Below are 15,858 nucleotides of genomic sequence, written 5' to 3'. Positions count from 1 at the left end.
CGCATGACCCTCGGCTGACACCCACGGCAGAGGGTCATTAGCATATCGCTTCCAATGTTCTCGCATCATAAGCTATGTGCAAGTGGAACCGAGGCCTTATAGTAATCATTTCACATTGGCACACCGTTTATGAAATTTATCTCACAAGTAGATACAATATGTTAAAGAAAAAAAAAACCTCTGTTGCGCCCACATATTCCGCACTGCTGCCTTGGTTCCCCACCAGTCTTTGCCTTTTTTTGGCACATAATTAATGATAGGTGAGCAGAACAATGCTCAGTGCTTGGTACTCGAACTGATGAGTGAACACTACGATGCTCAAGTGCTCGTTACTTGAGTGAAGCTGGTCAGTCGCTTGGACGGGATCCACTGAGTAACAAGCTGTTGTTTTTTGGCCACACTACATCTGAAAAAGTTGTTTTTACCTCCTGTGAGAGGGATTCAGAGACTGCAAGTGGCACTCCATGAAGTTCCGGCTCGTATCATTCAGTGAGCTTGTGTTCAATGTTTCATGAGCAACATCCAAGCACCTGCGTTACTCGGCTGAGCACCACGTGTTCCTGAGCACTCCAATGCTCAATTGAGTGTCAAGCAGTGCCGAGCACGCTTACCCATCTATACACATAACCACTGTAGCCAATCAGGGTCCTAGTGGTGTGGCATGAGACCAATATCGCAATAACCAATATTCCATCAAATAATAGCTAGAAAGGGAATTGGAGGGGTAAAAAAGGCAGTATTGATATTTTCTAATGCCATTGGTGGCTAATTTAGTTTTTGAAATACGTGAAATGTGTTTAACATTGGAAAGTGAGTAAATAATCTGAAATAATTTATCCAAACTATGCTGACTGCATTAAGTAGTAAGAAATAACATAAGCGAATATAGTATGTTTATAAATAGTAAAAAGAAATTTGGATTGGCACTTCCGTAAACAAATCTTCAAATCTAACTTCATCAAATTAAAATAGGATATCCAAATAAAAACAATAGATAAAAATATGTTGCCACTCTAAAAACATGTTGGCACGCTACTAAAATGGCAACATGTGTTTATCTATCGTTTTTTGGATATCCTATTTTAATTTGATAAAATTAAATTTGAAGGTTTAATTTACAGATGTGCCAATCCAAATTGACTTTTGCTATTTCATTCACCGTTTGTCTGCGGTCGTGGAATGTCACGAGCACGGTTAGGAGCACCTTCATGGTTAATCACACGATGAGGCTTTTTATTTTTTGACTCCATGTTTATAAATGTAAAAGTAAAACAGTCATCTACTTAAGACAACCTGTCCATATGATCTATTAGGTCATAATGACATCATAGAGGGCCGTACCCCTTATCTTTGCACACATTTATATTTTAAGACAGATCAAACAGTAACTTAGAAATAGCAGCTTCCAATATTATATCACATGATTGCCCTTTAAAGAGGAAAATTCACCAGTTTGATCATGTTAAATTGGTCACATTATGGTTTAGTGGCTGCAAAAGTGAGTAAAACCTAGTTTTTATTTTGTAATTTCTCATCTCCATTGCAGACATATTAGCTTGTAAATCTTAGGTTATAATTTACAGTGCTGGCCAAAAGTATTGGCACCCCTGCAATTCTGTCAGATAATACTCAGTTTCTTCTTGAAAATTATTGCAATCACAAATTCTTTGGTATTATTATCTTCATTTATTTTGCTTGCAATGAAAAAACACAAAAGAGAATGAAACAAAACTCAAATCATTGATCATTTCACACAAAACTCCAAAAATGGACCAGACAAAAGTATTGGCACCCTTAGCCTAATACTTGGTTGCACAACCTTTAGCCAAAATAACTGTGAACAACCGCTTCCGGTAACCATCAATGAGTTTCTTACAATGGTCCGCTGGAATTTTAGACCATTCTTCTTTGGCAACTGCTCCAGGTCCCTGAGATTTGAAGGGTGCCTTATCCAAACTGCGATTTTGAGATCTCTCCACAGGTGTTCTATGGGATTCAGGTCTGGACTCATTGCTGGCCACTTTAGTAGTCTCCAGTGCTTTCTCTCAAACCATTTTCTAGTGCTTTTTGAAGTGTGTTTTGGGTCATTGTCTTGCTGGAAGACCCATGACCTCTGAGGGAGACCCAGCTTTCTCACACTGAGCCCTACATTATGCTGCAAAATTTGTTGGTAGTCTTCAGACTTCCTAATGCCATGTACACGGTCAAGCAGTCCAGTGCCAGAGGCAGCAAAGCAACCCCAAATCATCAGGGAACCTCCGCCATGTTTGACTGTAGGGACCGTGTTCTTTTCTTTGAATGCCTTTTTTTTCTGTTAACTCTATGTTGATGGCTTTTCCCAAAAAGCTCTACTTTTGTCTCATCTGACCAGAGAACATTCTTCCAAAACGTTTTAGGCTTTCTCAGGTACGTTTTGGCAAACTCCAGCCTGGCTTTTTTATGTCTTGGGGTAAGAAGTGGGGTCTTCCTGGGTATCCTACCATACAGTCCCTTTTCATTCAGACGCCGACGGATAGTACGGGTTGACACTGTTGTACCCTCGGACTGCAGGGCAGCTTGAACTTGTTTGGATGTTAGTCGAGGTTCTTTATCCACCATCTGCACAATCTTGCGTTGAAATCTCTCGTCAATTTTTCTTTTCCTTCCACATCTAGGGAGGTTAGCCACAGTGCCATGGGCTTTAAACTTCTTGATGACACTGAGCACCGTAGACACAGGAGCTTTCAGGTTTTTGGAGATGGACTTGTAGCCTTGAGATTGCTCATGCTTCCTCACAATTTGGATTCTCAAGTCCTCAGACAGTTCTTTGGTCTTCTTTCTTTTCTCCATGCTCAATGTGGTACACACAAAAACACAGGACAGAGCTGGAGTCAACTTTAATCCATGTCAACTGGCTGCAAGTGTGATTTAGTTATTGCCAACACCTGTTAGGTGCCACAGGTAAGTTACAGGTGCTGTTAATTACACAAATTAGAGAAGCATCACATGATTTTTCAAACCGTGCCAATACTTTTGTCCACCCCCTTTTATATGTTTGGTGTGGAATTATATCCAATTTGGCTTTATGACAATTTTTTTTATTTTTTTTCATTGAAGACAAATTAAATGAAGTTAATAATACCAAAGAATTTGTGATTGCAATCATTTTCAAGAAGAAACTGAGTATTATCTGACAGAATTGCAGGGGTGCCAATACTTTTTGCCAGCACTGTTTGTAAAGTCTAAGGAGAGCATTACCACAGATTTTTCACTGGGGGCGTGTACTTTTTCCTCTGTATGAGGTTGACCAGTCATAAGCAGGCAGCAACATATGACATGCCCCCACAAAAAACTAAGAACATGCTTTCTAGTGTGTTAGACATTTAATGAGACAGTCTGCTCTTACTGATCTCACTGCAGGGCTGTGTGTGATTACAAAGTGGTGCAAGTAGAGCACAGATGAAGGAAGTTTTTAATACTTCTTCAGCTTTTGTCTCACTGCAGTCAGTATGAGGGGAGGGGATAGCACTACAAGAGGAGAGCTGCAGCTGCAGAGGTGTTGGTAATGAGACTAAGCTCAGCTCTACTGCCACCACACTAACTACTGTGAGATGAAAGCTGATAGGTACATGTAATCAGACTAATCTCAGCTCTACTCACATCATTTTATAATCACACATAATTCTGCAGCAAGATAGTCTGCAGCAGTAGACTATCATTACATGTCTCACACAGGAGTAAGCCTATTGTAAGCTATTGTGAGGCATTCTCTTTTCTACCCAGTATATAGCTTGCTGCTCATAATTGGTCAACCTCATACAGGGGAAGAAATACATGCCCCAGAGACTAATCTTTAATAATGCTCCCTTCGCTTAATATAATTTACTACCTAAAGTTTACAAGGTAATATTTCCGCAATGGTAAAAAAAGGAGAAAATAAAAACTGAAGCCACTAATGCTTAAACGGGTGAAAGGTCCCCTACTTTCAGAAGTTTGACTCTGGGTAATTGGTTATTGTTTTTAGAAAAGGGTTTTTTGAGTAATTTCCACCACCATTATGCAGAAAAATATCATTCATGACTTGCTATTTCTGTTTTGTGGACATTGATGAGAAGAGAATCTGCCATAATTTATCATACAGTATAACAACCTTGTCTTTCGTTATTCATGATACACATCAAGATTACATCTCCATATTTATCCTTGAAGATCATATCGGGAATTAACCATGGGACTAAAATTACATTAAGAATTTATTCATCCAAAATAGAATGAGTGTAAAATGTATCAGAATATTTTTGAAGTATTGAGATATATTTTACTCTTATTGTAATAATTCTAAATGCAAATATAATGCCGTAATTAATTGTCTATATACTGTTGAATATATTTCCTACCATTAAGTACCAGTGTGTCGACCATAAAAAATGTATATATTTCCTTCTAGATTACTATGTGAACTGCCATACTCGGACACCCATCTGACCATTTTTAACTGAGTGATTTGCCTATTTCCTTGCTTCTCAATCGGCCTTTTCTGGGTTTTTTTCTCATTGAACTTGTCTGTACTAGACTTAGATTGTGAATAGCAGTTTCCATGGCAAGATATTATTGTTGTTACCTCTAACATCTAATGTTATCCACCCCCAATGCTTGAACATAATTACTTGTGAAATTGCTTAGTGGTCCTGCTTCGTTGTGTTCAGTGCTTCACTTTTATTCATCTTCTGACTTGTGAGTAGTTACTGATGGTCCTGCATAAACATTAAACTAATGACGGTCCTCGGCTGCTATCAAGCTCCCCTTTCATGCCTCTCCATGTTTCATTATCTCCGATAGCACAAGACAGGGTGCCCCCTCTCCTCTCTCTTGTTCACGATATGTATTGAACTCTTGGCGGCTATGATTCTACAGAACCTTAATATCTCAGGGGTGGAAATTATGAATAAGGTATTCAAAATTTCTTTATTTGCGGATGATGTTTTGCTAACGCTCACTAACCCTCACACGACTCTCCCTAACCTTTTAGATACACTTAAAGAATATGGGCGTCTTTCTGGGTGTAAGATAAATGCCTCTAAAACAGAAGCTTTACCACTGAATATTCCCTCTAGTATTTTAGAGCAATTAATTTTAAATTACAAATTTAAGTGGAAAACGGACATTATTAAATACCCGGGGGTTAATTTATCCTCCTTATATGATAGCCTTTATAAGAGCAATTTTCCCTCACTATTTAGGCAACTAAAGGACATTCTGAGTAAATGGAAACCTCTTACAATCTCATTAATTGGATGTATAGCGTCTGTAAAAATAACCCTCCTACCTAAATTAATTTATTATATTGAGACCCTCCCAGTTAAAATTCTTCTTGGGGAGCTTATATCTATATAGGCCGCCATAATTAAATTTATTTAGAACGACAAGCGTCATAGAATCTCTAAACAGATTCTCACCACTCATAGACTACAGGGAGGTCTTTCGGTTCCAAATGTCATAAAGTATTACTGGACAGTTCACCTTAGGAGGATTCCTTTATGGGCTTCCTTGTGGGCATATAATAAATAGACAGAGATTGATAAAGCTTTGGATAGCACCTGTCCACCCAAACTCCCTATTATGGACAACTCGCCAGTCTAAGTTAACTACACCACTTTTAAGACCCATGTAGTTTAGAATTGAAATATGGCTCACATGTATGAAACGTTTTCGATTGGCTTCAGCCAACTCCCCGATGATATCTATCATCTATCAACCCTTAATCCCAAACAGCATGAAATTCAAGATGGTCCACCCGTGGATCTCAATAGGTCTTTTTAGATTTCTGGATACAATGGACAAGGACCCATTGAAAATACTCATTTGATTTTCTTAAATCCAACTGCTCCATATCCAACCGCGAGCTCTTTCCAATATATTCAGATAAAACATTTAGCACTATTGTATTATGGTTCATCGGGAGTTTCTCAGCCAACTGTATTTGAAAAGCTTTTTGGTTAATATCGGATATCTATAAGTTAATTAATTCCCTTCAAACCAATCCTTTTAAAAAAAATTCATATGTAGCTAGGTGGGAGTCTTTCCTGGAGAGGGAGCTTTTCCCCCCAGACATGGCAATATATTTGGGATAAGGCAGCTAACACCTCCATATTTACTTACCTCATATAAAGAAAATCAATATAAGATCATGATGTTTTGGTATCACACCCCAGAGTTCCTAAATAAATTAAATCCTCAACTCCCAAGTGAATGCTGGCGTTGTGGTTTATCAGTTGGGTCACAATGTCACATATTTTTTACCTGCCCTAGGCTGTCCGAGTTTTGAACCACAGTGAAAAGGCTGATACAAGAGGTTATTTTTGTGGAGCTGGGCTTGATCCGTACTTTACCTGCTTAATGTCACTACTAGAGGGATGGGGAAGAATTCAACTAACCTGTTACTACACCTTCTAACAGCAGCCAGATGCATGATTCCTCTCCATTGGAAAAAGTCCAATCCTCCGTCCTATTGGGACTTACTAACCAGAATTTCTGACATTCGCAGAATGGAATATTTGACGGAACTGCTGAATGCTACAGTTGATTGTTTTGAATTTACCTGGGCTCCCTGGGATTATTTTTAGGCCCAATAATTAGGTTTTATTCAGCCTTTGACCCCCCCCCCCCTTTCTTTATCTCCAGTGTGTCAGTCCTCTATCTTTCTTTGTCAATTTTTGGTTTGACAACTTTAAGATTAACTGTTTAAGAGAAAGATGTATTATGGTCCTGTAGTCATTTAACTTCACAAGTCTATAATCCCTGCAATGATATGCAGTTAGTTCAGCAGCCGCTAGAGGATCTCAAGTTTTATGGATAAGCTTCAATGTTTTCTTCTTGCATTGATATACTTTTTTTTTATAGTATAAGATTGCATTTGGCCATTTGGCTTATGTTAACTGATATCTGTTGAACTTTATATAATTTAATAAAAACTACAGCTATAAAAAAAAATCTAATGACGGACAAAACTGCAGATATTGGCGGATTCTGCCAACAGTCATATGTGTACGGGAGCTCCAGACAGCTGACTGTGGGGGATGGGGGGTAATATCAATCCGACATGTCCAATTTCTGACTGTCAATTGTATTGTCTCCCAGGGATAAGCCGCCCTCTGACATGTCTGCCAATGACTCAATCATGGAGAGCACAGGAGTGCTCATCTTAATGAATCGTTTGGCCATCAGCTATCTAATATATATGGCGAGCTTAAGGGTACTTTCACATAAATGTATTTTCGATCCTAGTGCTGTCAGTGTGAGAAGACACACAACTGTACAGAGACCAATGGTAATCATTGTGTTGGTACACATGAATGTTTTTTCCAAAAGGACCAATAGTCTGAAAACAAATTTCAACATGCACTAGTCTCGTCCACTTTTTACATGAAACTCCTCTATATATTTCAATGGGTGTGTAGAAAAATGGAGGCAATATGAACACCATCCATATGGCACCATCCATACGGACAGCATACTGCAAGCAATTGAGATGAAAAATTGTCCTTTTATCTGGATGAAAAATAGATGATTTTTCATGTGTTCTTGTGAACTTGGTTCCAAAGATTTGAATTTCTCCATGACAGATACAAAACGAGCAGAGAGCTCACAGACCTGTCTAATGGCAGACTTTCCCTTCAAAGGTAATGTGACAATACTCAAAACATTTGCTCTCCAGACATCTCAGATGTGCTATGCAAATAATCTTATGTGATTGTATTTTGAGATCATTTTTACTTAATCAAAGCTCCATATATATATAATATTATTGCACGAATAATAACATGATCTGTGTATATACTGTGCTGGCCAAAAGTATTGGCACCCCTACAATTCTGTCAGATAATACTCACTTTCTTCTTGAAAATGATTGCAATCACAAATTCTTTGGTATTATTATCTTCATTTAATTTGTCTTCAATGAAAAAAAAATTGTCATAAAGCCAAATTGGATATAATTCCACACCAAACATGAAAAAGGGGGTAGACATAAGTATTGGCACTGTTTGAAAAATCATGTGATGTTTCTCTAATTTGTGTAATTAACAGCACCTGTAACTTACCTGTGGCACCTAACAGGTGTCGGCAATAACTAAATCACACTTGCAGCCAGTTGACATGGATTAAAGTTGACTCAACCTCTGTCCTGTGTCCTTGTGTGTACCACATTGAGCATGGAGAAAAGAAAGAAGACCAAAGAACTGTCTGAGGACTTGAGAATCCAAATTGTGAGGAAGCATGAGCAATCTCAAGGCTACAAGTCCATCTCCAAAGACCTGAAAGTTCCTGTGTCTACGGTGCGCAGTGTCATCAAGAAGTTTAAAGCCCATGGCACTGTGGCTAACCTCCCTAGATGTGGAAGGAAAAGAAAAATGGATGAGAGATTTCAACGCAAGATTGTGCGGATGGTGGATAAAGAACCTCGACTAACATCCAAACAAGCTCAAGCTGCCCTGCAGTCCGAGGGTACAACAGTGTCAACCCGTACTATCCGTCGGCGTCTGAATGAAAAGGGACTGTATGGTAGGATACCCAGGAAGACCCCACTTCTTACCCCGAGACATAAAAAAGCCAGGCTGGAGTTTGCCAAAACTTACCTGAGAAAGCCTAAAACGTTTTGGAAGAATGTTTTCTGGTCAGATGAGACAAAAGTAGAGCTTTTTGGGAAAGGCCATCAACATAGAGTTTACAGGAAAAAAGAAGAGGCATTCAAAGAAAAGAAAACGTTCTCTACAGTCAAACATGGCGGAGGTTCCCTGATGTTTTGGGGTTGCTTTGCTGCCTCTGGCACTGGACTGCTTGACCATGTGCATAGCATTATGAAGTCTGAAGACTACCAACAAATTTTGCAGCATAATGTAGGGCCCAGTGTGAGAAAGCTGGGTCTCCCTCAGAGGTCTGGGTCTTCCAGCAGGACAATGACCCAAAACAAACTTCAAAAAGCACTAGAAAATGGTTTGATAGAAAGCACTGGAGACTATTAAAGTGGCCAGCAATGAGTCCAGACCTGAATCCTATAGAACACCTGTGGAGAGATCTCAAAATGGCAGTTTGGAGAAGGCACCCTTCAAATCTCAGGGACCTGGAGCAGTTTGCCAAAGAAGAATGGTCTAAAATTCCAGCAGAGCATTGTAAGAAACTCATTGATGGTTACCGGAAGCGGTTGTTCGCAGTTATTTTGGCTAAAGGTTGTGCAACCAAGTATTAGGCTAAGGGTGCCAATACTTTTGTCTGGCCCATTTTTGGAGTTTTGTCTGAAATGATCAATGATTTGATTTTTGTTTCATTCTCTTTTGTGTTTTTTCATTGCAAACAAAATAAATGAAGATAATAATAACACAGAATTTGTGATTGCAGTCATTTTCAAGAAAAAACTGAGTATTATCTGACAGAATTGCAAGGGTGCCAATACTTTTGGCCAGCACTGTATATGAAACTTCTGCTATCTATATTTCATATGGCTCATGGATAAAATATCGCTAACAGTTTGAAACTCATGTATTTACAGAGAACCTGGATGCCATGATTGCTGCACAGACAAAGAGCAAACTCGGAAAGAATGCCGTTAATCACAATAACAAAGTGCTAACAGGTATATCACTAACATTGTGTGTTGTATCCAGTGGCTTCCATAATTATTGTAATAAGCAGACATGATGCCTGGCATTTTCCAGTACACATGTGCCAGCGTCAAGCTAAGATAATTACTGATTCTGAATTATCTTGTAGTTTCCATTACATCACTATTGACTTACGAGCAGCGGTACAAGTACAAATCATTTCAGATCTTTATATGGAACTCAGGCAGAAGGATAACCATATCTGTAACTATTATATGTTTATATAAAATGTAACTAATGGAAGATACAGGGTGATGGCAACTCCCACAATGGAAACATTAATTTGCATTAAACATGCCATACCTTACAGTGCCTAGTGTTGTATATTGCTTACTAAAAGAAGTAGGCCTCCTGTCACCTGGAAGTCAGGGATGCATTTCTTAACCCTTTTATGACATCCGCCGAACATGTACAACGCATGTCGGAAGTGGGTGTATGGAACGGGGTTACCCGGCAGCTAGTGGCTGTGTGTTAAAGCCAGGACCTGCCGCTAACACTCGCAGGTGGAGAGGAGTTCCGCCTGCAACCTGTTAAATCACGCAGTCAAACTCTGAAAGTGGGATTTAGCATGCGCCGGCATAGGGGTGCATTATTTTAAGCTCCCATTGGCATACCCATGACGTGATCGCATGTCGTTAATGGGTTGCTGTGAAAGCAGGGGGTCTGCTGAAGACCTCTGTGCTTGTCATAACATCGCTCCTTTGAAATCCTGCCTGTGGCCATGCATCAAAGGATATAGTGATTTCTGGTATATACAGCAATGCTATCATGATGTGCCAACTCTAGGGTGGCTGCATGCTGCTATTTTTAGGCTGGGAAGGTCCAAATAACCATGGACCTTCCCAGCCTAATAATATCAGCCCACAGCTGTCTGCTTTACCTTGGCTGGGGATCAAAAATAGGGGTATTCCCACACCGTTTTTTAAATTATTTATTTATTAAATTAAACAAGGCTAACAACACCCTTTAGTGCCACATGAAAGCCACAATAGGGTGCAAGTGTAAAACCCTGCCTATATGAAAGCTCTAATCTAGCTGTTGATCCTACATCAACTCTCCCTGAAATGCACTGTGCCGAGCATCGCACCTCCAGCTCTCATATAAGGCCCAATGATGCATTGCAACCGGCCAATCACAGTAATGCCAGGAGCCAACATTGCTACATCATTACTGTTACTGGAAGGCAAACCCTGAATGTTTAGCTGCTAAAAAAAGAGCTGCGAAATATGTGGTGCGGGAACTCGAGCATGGTGCCCGAGCACATCCGATACTTGGCTGAGTACCAAGTGTGCCCGAGCATGCTAGCTCATCACTAGTTATAACTCTATTTTTATGCAGCTTTACCCTACAAATAGTTTTTCGGACATGAATATCTCCCTTTAAGTGCTTACCTAATTTTCTGAGTAATCCATCAAATTATATATTCATTATAAATTTCTTGTCACTTATTACTTGTCCCTCACTAGTCATCAATCTTATTCCACATCATCTATTGTACTTTCTCTTCAGACATCACATTCTTGTTTGGTTCCCATAATGATATTCAACCCGATATTGATGTTAATAGAGAACCTGTCACCTCTGCTGATGCATCTTATTTATTAAATACCTGTATATTAATAATGTGCCACCCCCGTGCCAGCAGCCACCGCTGCTCGGATCCGGGACTTCAGGGGTGGTGGCTCGAGGGTCTCCGGACCCGGGGGTCTCGCGGACACGCCGAATAAAAATGGGGGGACGTAGATGTACGGGCTAGGCTGTAACAGGTTTGTGACGCTATCCACAGGTGTGTGGTTAGGTGGGACACCACCGCTGCTGTTACGGGGCACCCAGGGGAGATGTTGTGCAGCAAGATGTTAACCCCTCCGTGGGCAGGGATGGTGGCCCCGGGACCCGATGGCTCTGGTGCAGGGGGAATGACGACCGCAGGGTTGTTGGTGTACTCACTTTCAGTAAAACACACAAGTCTCTGGTACACCAAGGTGGTGGTGGCCGGTTGCATTCGATATCCCCCACCCGGCTGGTGGTCTCTATCCTTTTCCTGCACTGTTTAAGTAGAAAAGACTTCCCAGTTTGAAACGTAGGAGTCCGCTCCCGGCTGGATGTGGCCTAAGGAGCCGTGCCCGCAGACGCTGGCCCGTGGGATCTATTGGTCTTGGCAGTGACCTCTTATCTCTAATTGGTGGGCTGTTGTCTTCTATGAGGGTCTTTGGGTGGGACAGGACCTCTAGTCCTGGCCTCAATCGGTTAATTAACCAGTTCCACTTGTTTCTGGCTCCTGGCTTTAGGGTTCGAGTACCCCCCTTTTGTGCTACGGTTTCCGGGTCGGTTCACCGTGTCGGTACCAGCGGGCTACAACCCTGGCCCGGTCCATCTCGGTTCCACCTATCCGTCTTCCCATCTCCTGCTGACGGAGACCACCGTCTGCCTCCTAGCCAAGGCACCAGGGCTCCTACCCTGGTACCTGTCAGTCAGCTTCAGGCCTGACTCACAGGCCTGACCTCTACTCCACACTCCTCTGTCCTTGAACTCAAAGACTGATCTGCTCTACTTTCCCGCCCCCCGGGCTGTCTGGACCCCTTGGTGGGCGTGTTCCAACCGCCTGGTCACGCCCACTGGTGTGTCTATCTTTCCCTAAGGGGGGTGACCAGGGTTTAATGGTTGACTGTGTGTTTCCTAGTGAGGGAAGGAGTTATGCAGGGGCCTATTTGTGACTACCTGGTTTTGCCAGGGCGTCACAATAACATTCCAGTTCTGGGGCATATTTTCTCTTTCCTCTGTTAGTACTCCTAAAATGTATGAATAAATTGAGAATTCGGTGTTACCTCTTCCCTTGTAAAAAGAGGCATGTCCTGATACATTCTGATTCTCTCAGTGGCAGAATACGATAATCTAAAATAAATACAAAAGTATTGCGACACATCTCTCTGTCAATAATAATAATATAATATTTATTAATTTATACAGTTAGGTCCAGAAATATTTGGACAGTGACATAATTTTCGCGAGTTGGGCTCTGCATGCCACCACATTGGATTTGAAATGAAACCTCTACAACAGAATTCAAGTGCAGATTGTAACGTTTAATTTGAAGGTTTGAACAAAAATATCTGATAGAAATTGTAGGAATTGTACACATTTCTTTACAAACACTCCACATTTTAGGAGGTCAAAGGTAATTGGACAAATAAACCAAACCCAAACAAAATATTTTTATTTTCAATATTTTGTTGCGAATCCTTTGGAGGCAATCACTGCCTTAAGTCTGGAACCCATGGACATCACCAAACGCTGGGTTTCCTCCTTCTTAATGCTTTGCCAGGCCTTTACAGCCGAAGCCTTCAGGTCTTGCTTGTTTGTGGGTCTTTCTGTCTTAAGTCTGGATTTGAGCAAGTGAAATGCATGCTCAATTGGGTTAAGATCTGGTGATTGACTTGGCCATTGCAGAATGTTCCACTTTTTAGCACTCATAAACTCCTGGGTAGCTTTGGCTGTATGCTTGGGGTCATTGTCCATCTGTACTATGAAGCGCCGTTCGATCAACTTTGCGGCATTTGGCTGAATCTGGGCTGAAAGTATATCCCGGTACACTTCAGAATTCATCCGGCTACTCTTGTCTGCTGTTATGTCATCAATAAACACAAGTGACCCAGTGCCATTGAAAGCCATGCATGCCCATGCCATCATGTTGCCTCCACCATGTTTTACAGAGGATGTGGTGTGCCTTGGATCATGTGCCGTTCCCTTTCTTCTCCAAACTTTTTTCTTCCCATCATTCTGGTACAGGTTGATCTTTGTCTCATCTGTCCATAGAATACTTTTCCAGAACTGAGCTGACTTCATGAGGTGTTTTTCAGCAAATTTAACTCTGGCCTGTCTATTTTTGGAATTGATGAATAGTTTGCATCTAGATGTGAACCCTTTGTATTTACTTTCATGGAGTCTTCTCTTTACTGTTGACTTAGAGACAGATACACCTACTTCACTGAGAGTGTTCTGGACTTCAGTTGATGTTGTGAACGGGTTCTTCTTCACCAAAGAAAGTATGCGGCGATCATCCACCAATGTTGTCATCCATGGACGCCCAGGCCTTTTTGAGTTCCCAAGCTCACCAGTCAATTCCTTTTTTCTCAGAATGTACCCGACTGTTGATTTTGCTACTCCAAGCATGTCTGCTATCTCTCTGATGGATTTTTTCTTTTTTTTCAGCCTCAGGATGTTCTGCTTCACCTCAATTGAGAGTTCCTTAGACCGCATGTTGTCTGGTCACAGCAACAGCTTCCAAATGCAAAACCACACACCTGTAATCAACCCCAGACCTTTTAACTACTTCATTGATTACAGGTTAACGAGGGAGACGCCTTCAGAGTTAATTGCAGCCCTTAGAGTCCCTTGTCCAATTACTTTTGGTCCCTTGAAAAAGAGGAGGCTATGCACTACAGAGCTATGATTCCTAAACCCTTTCTCCGATTTGGATGTGAAAACTCTCATATTGCAGCTGGGAGTGTGCACTTTCAGCCCATATTATATATATAATTGTAGTTCTGAACATGTTTTTGTAAACAGCTAAAATAACAAAACTTGTGTCACTGTCCAAATATTTCTGGCCCTGACTGTATAGCGCTATTAATTCCACAGCGCTTTACATACAATAGCAACCAATTCATGTTTTTCATTTGTTGCCACAGATGTATAAAATCCAGGCCCTTGCAATGCAATCTGTCTTTACAAACATTTCTAAAAGAATGGGACGTTCTAAAAAGCTCACTTAATTCAAATCTGGTCCTGTAATAGGATTTCACCATTATTACAAGTCAGTTCATGAAGTTTCCTCCTTCTTAACTATTCTCAATGATCGGTGTGTGGTATTATTGAAAACTAGGGCGGCACGGTGGCTCAGTGGTTAGCACTGCAGCCTTGCAGAGCTGGGGTCCTGGGTTCAAATCCCACCAAGGACATCATCTGCAAAGAGTTTGTATGTTCTCCCCGTGTTTGCGTGGGTTTCCTCCAGGTTCTCCGGTTTCCTCCCACACTCCAAAGACATACAGATAGGGACTCTAGATTGTGAGCCCCAATGAGGACAGTGTTGCCATTGTATGTAAAGCGCTGTGGAATTAATAGCGCTATATAAATGAATACAATTAATGAATTAAACTGGAAGAGATTAGGAACTACATGAACTAGCTCATGAAGTGAAGACCACGTAAAGCTACAGTAGGAATGAACATAGTGCATAAAAGTCACCAACACCCTGCTAGCTCAATAACTGCAAAGTCCAAATCTCCTCTGACACCAGCACAAAAACTGTGCTCCATGAGCTTCAGTGGTATGGCAACCAACCTCACCACGCACAATGTCAAGCCTTGGATGGAGTGGTGGTGTAAAGCTCATCACAAGTAGACTATGGAGAAACGGAAACATATTATTTGGAGTGATGAATTACACTTCTGTGTCTGACATTCTGATGGACTAGTCTGGGTTTGGTGAATGTTAAGAAAATATTACCTTCTTGTCTGCATTGTGCTAACTGCAAAATGTGGTGGAGGATGGATAATTGTATAAGGTTGTTTTTCAAGGAGTTGGCCCAGACCTCTTTGTTCCAGTCAAGAAAAATATTGAAGTGGGTTACCATCAGTGGGGTGTGACATCTGGAACCCCTGCCGTTCGGCTATTACTATTAAAAATCTAAATCAAATCACTATTTGGTGTGACTACCAGTATTTGGTATGACCGCCTTCAAAACAGCATCAGAGCATCAATTCTTCTAGGTGAAGTTGCACATCATTTTTAAAGGAACATGGAATGGAGGTAGTTCTAAGAATCTTGAAGAACTAAACACAGATCTTCTGTGGATGTTGTCCTGCACAGATCCTTCTTTCACTTCATGAGTAACAATTAGGTGAAAAAACTATACTCAACTTTGATGGGTGTGAAAGTCACAACCAACTGCAAAACGCTTGTAGGACACGACTACTGCAACTTCACATGGAAATAGAGGATGAACCATTAGATAGACAGGGGGTGATGCCACGCTAATGTACTGAAGAGACAACCCAGTATTTAAGAATAGTGATTTTATTTCTACACGTTTCGGAGAGAACCCCTCTCCTTCTTCAAGAATAATCTTATTATTATTGTGATTATTTCTGAAGAAGGAGAGAAATTCTCTCAAATGCGCAGAAATAAAATCACTATAGTTAAATCCTGGATTATCTCTTCAGCA

The 15,858-nt window shown here is 40.9% G+C and overlaps 1 protein-coding gene across 2 annotated transcripts in view; it reads left to right on the top strand.

Moving 5' to 3' along the window:
• The window catches only part of SCG3 (secretogranin III), a 94,576-nt gene that overhangs the window by 69,035 nt on the left and 9,683 nt on the right, over positions 1-15,858 (top strand). For both annotated transcript variants that reach the window (XM_075345791.1, XM_075345790.1), the window contains exon 9: positions 9,524-9,607. In XM_075345791.1, coding sequence (XP_075201906.1) covers positions 9,524-9,607 — 84 coding nt within the window. The remainder of the gene's footprint in view (positions 1-9,523; positions 9,608-15,858) is intronic.

Source organism: Anomaloglossus baeobatrachus, chromosome 4 (assembly GCF_048569485.1).
Source record: "Anomaloglossus baeobatrachus isolate aAnoBae1 chromosome 4, aAnoBae1.hap1, whole genome shotgun sequence".
Lineage (NCBI taxonomy): Eukaryota > Metazoa > Chordata > Amphibia > Anura > Aromobatidae > Anomaloglossus > Anomaloglossus baeobatrachus.
This window is presented reverse-complemented; position numbering and strand designations above follow the sequence as displayed.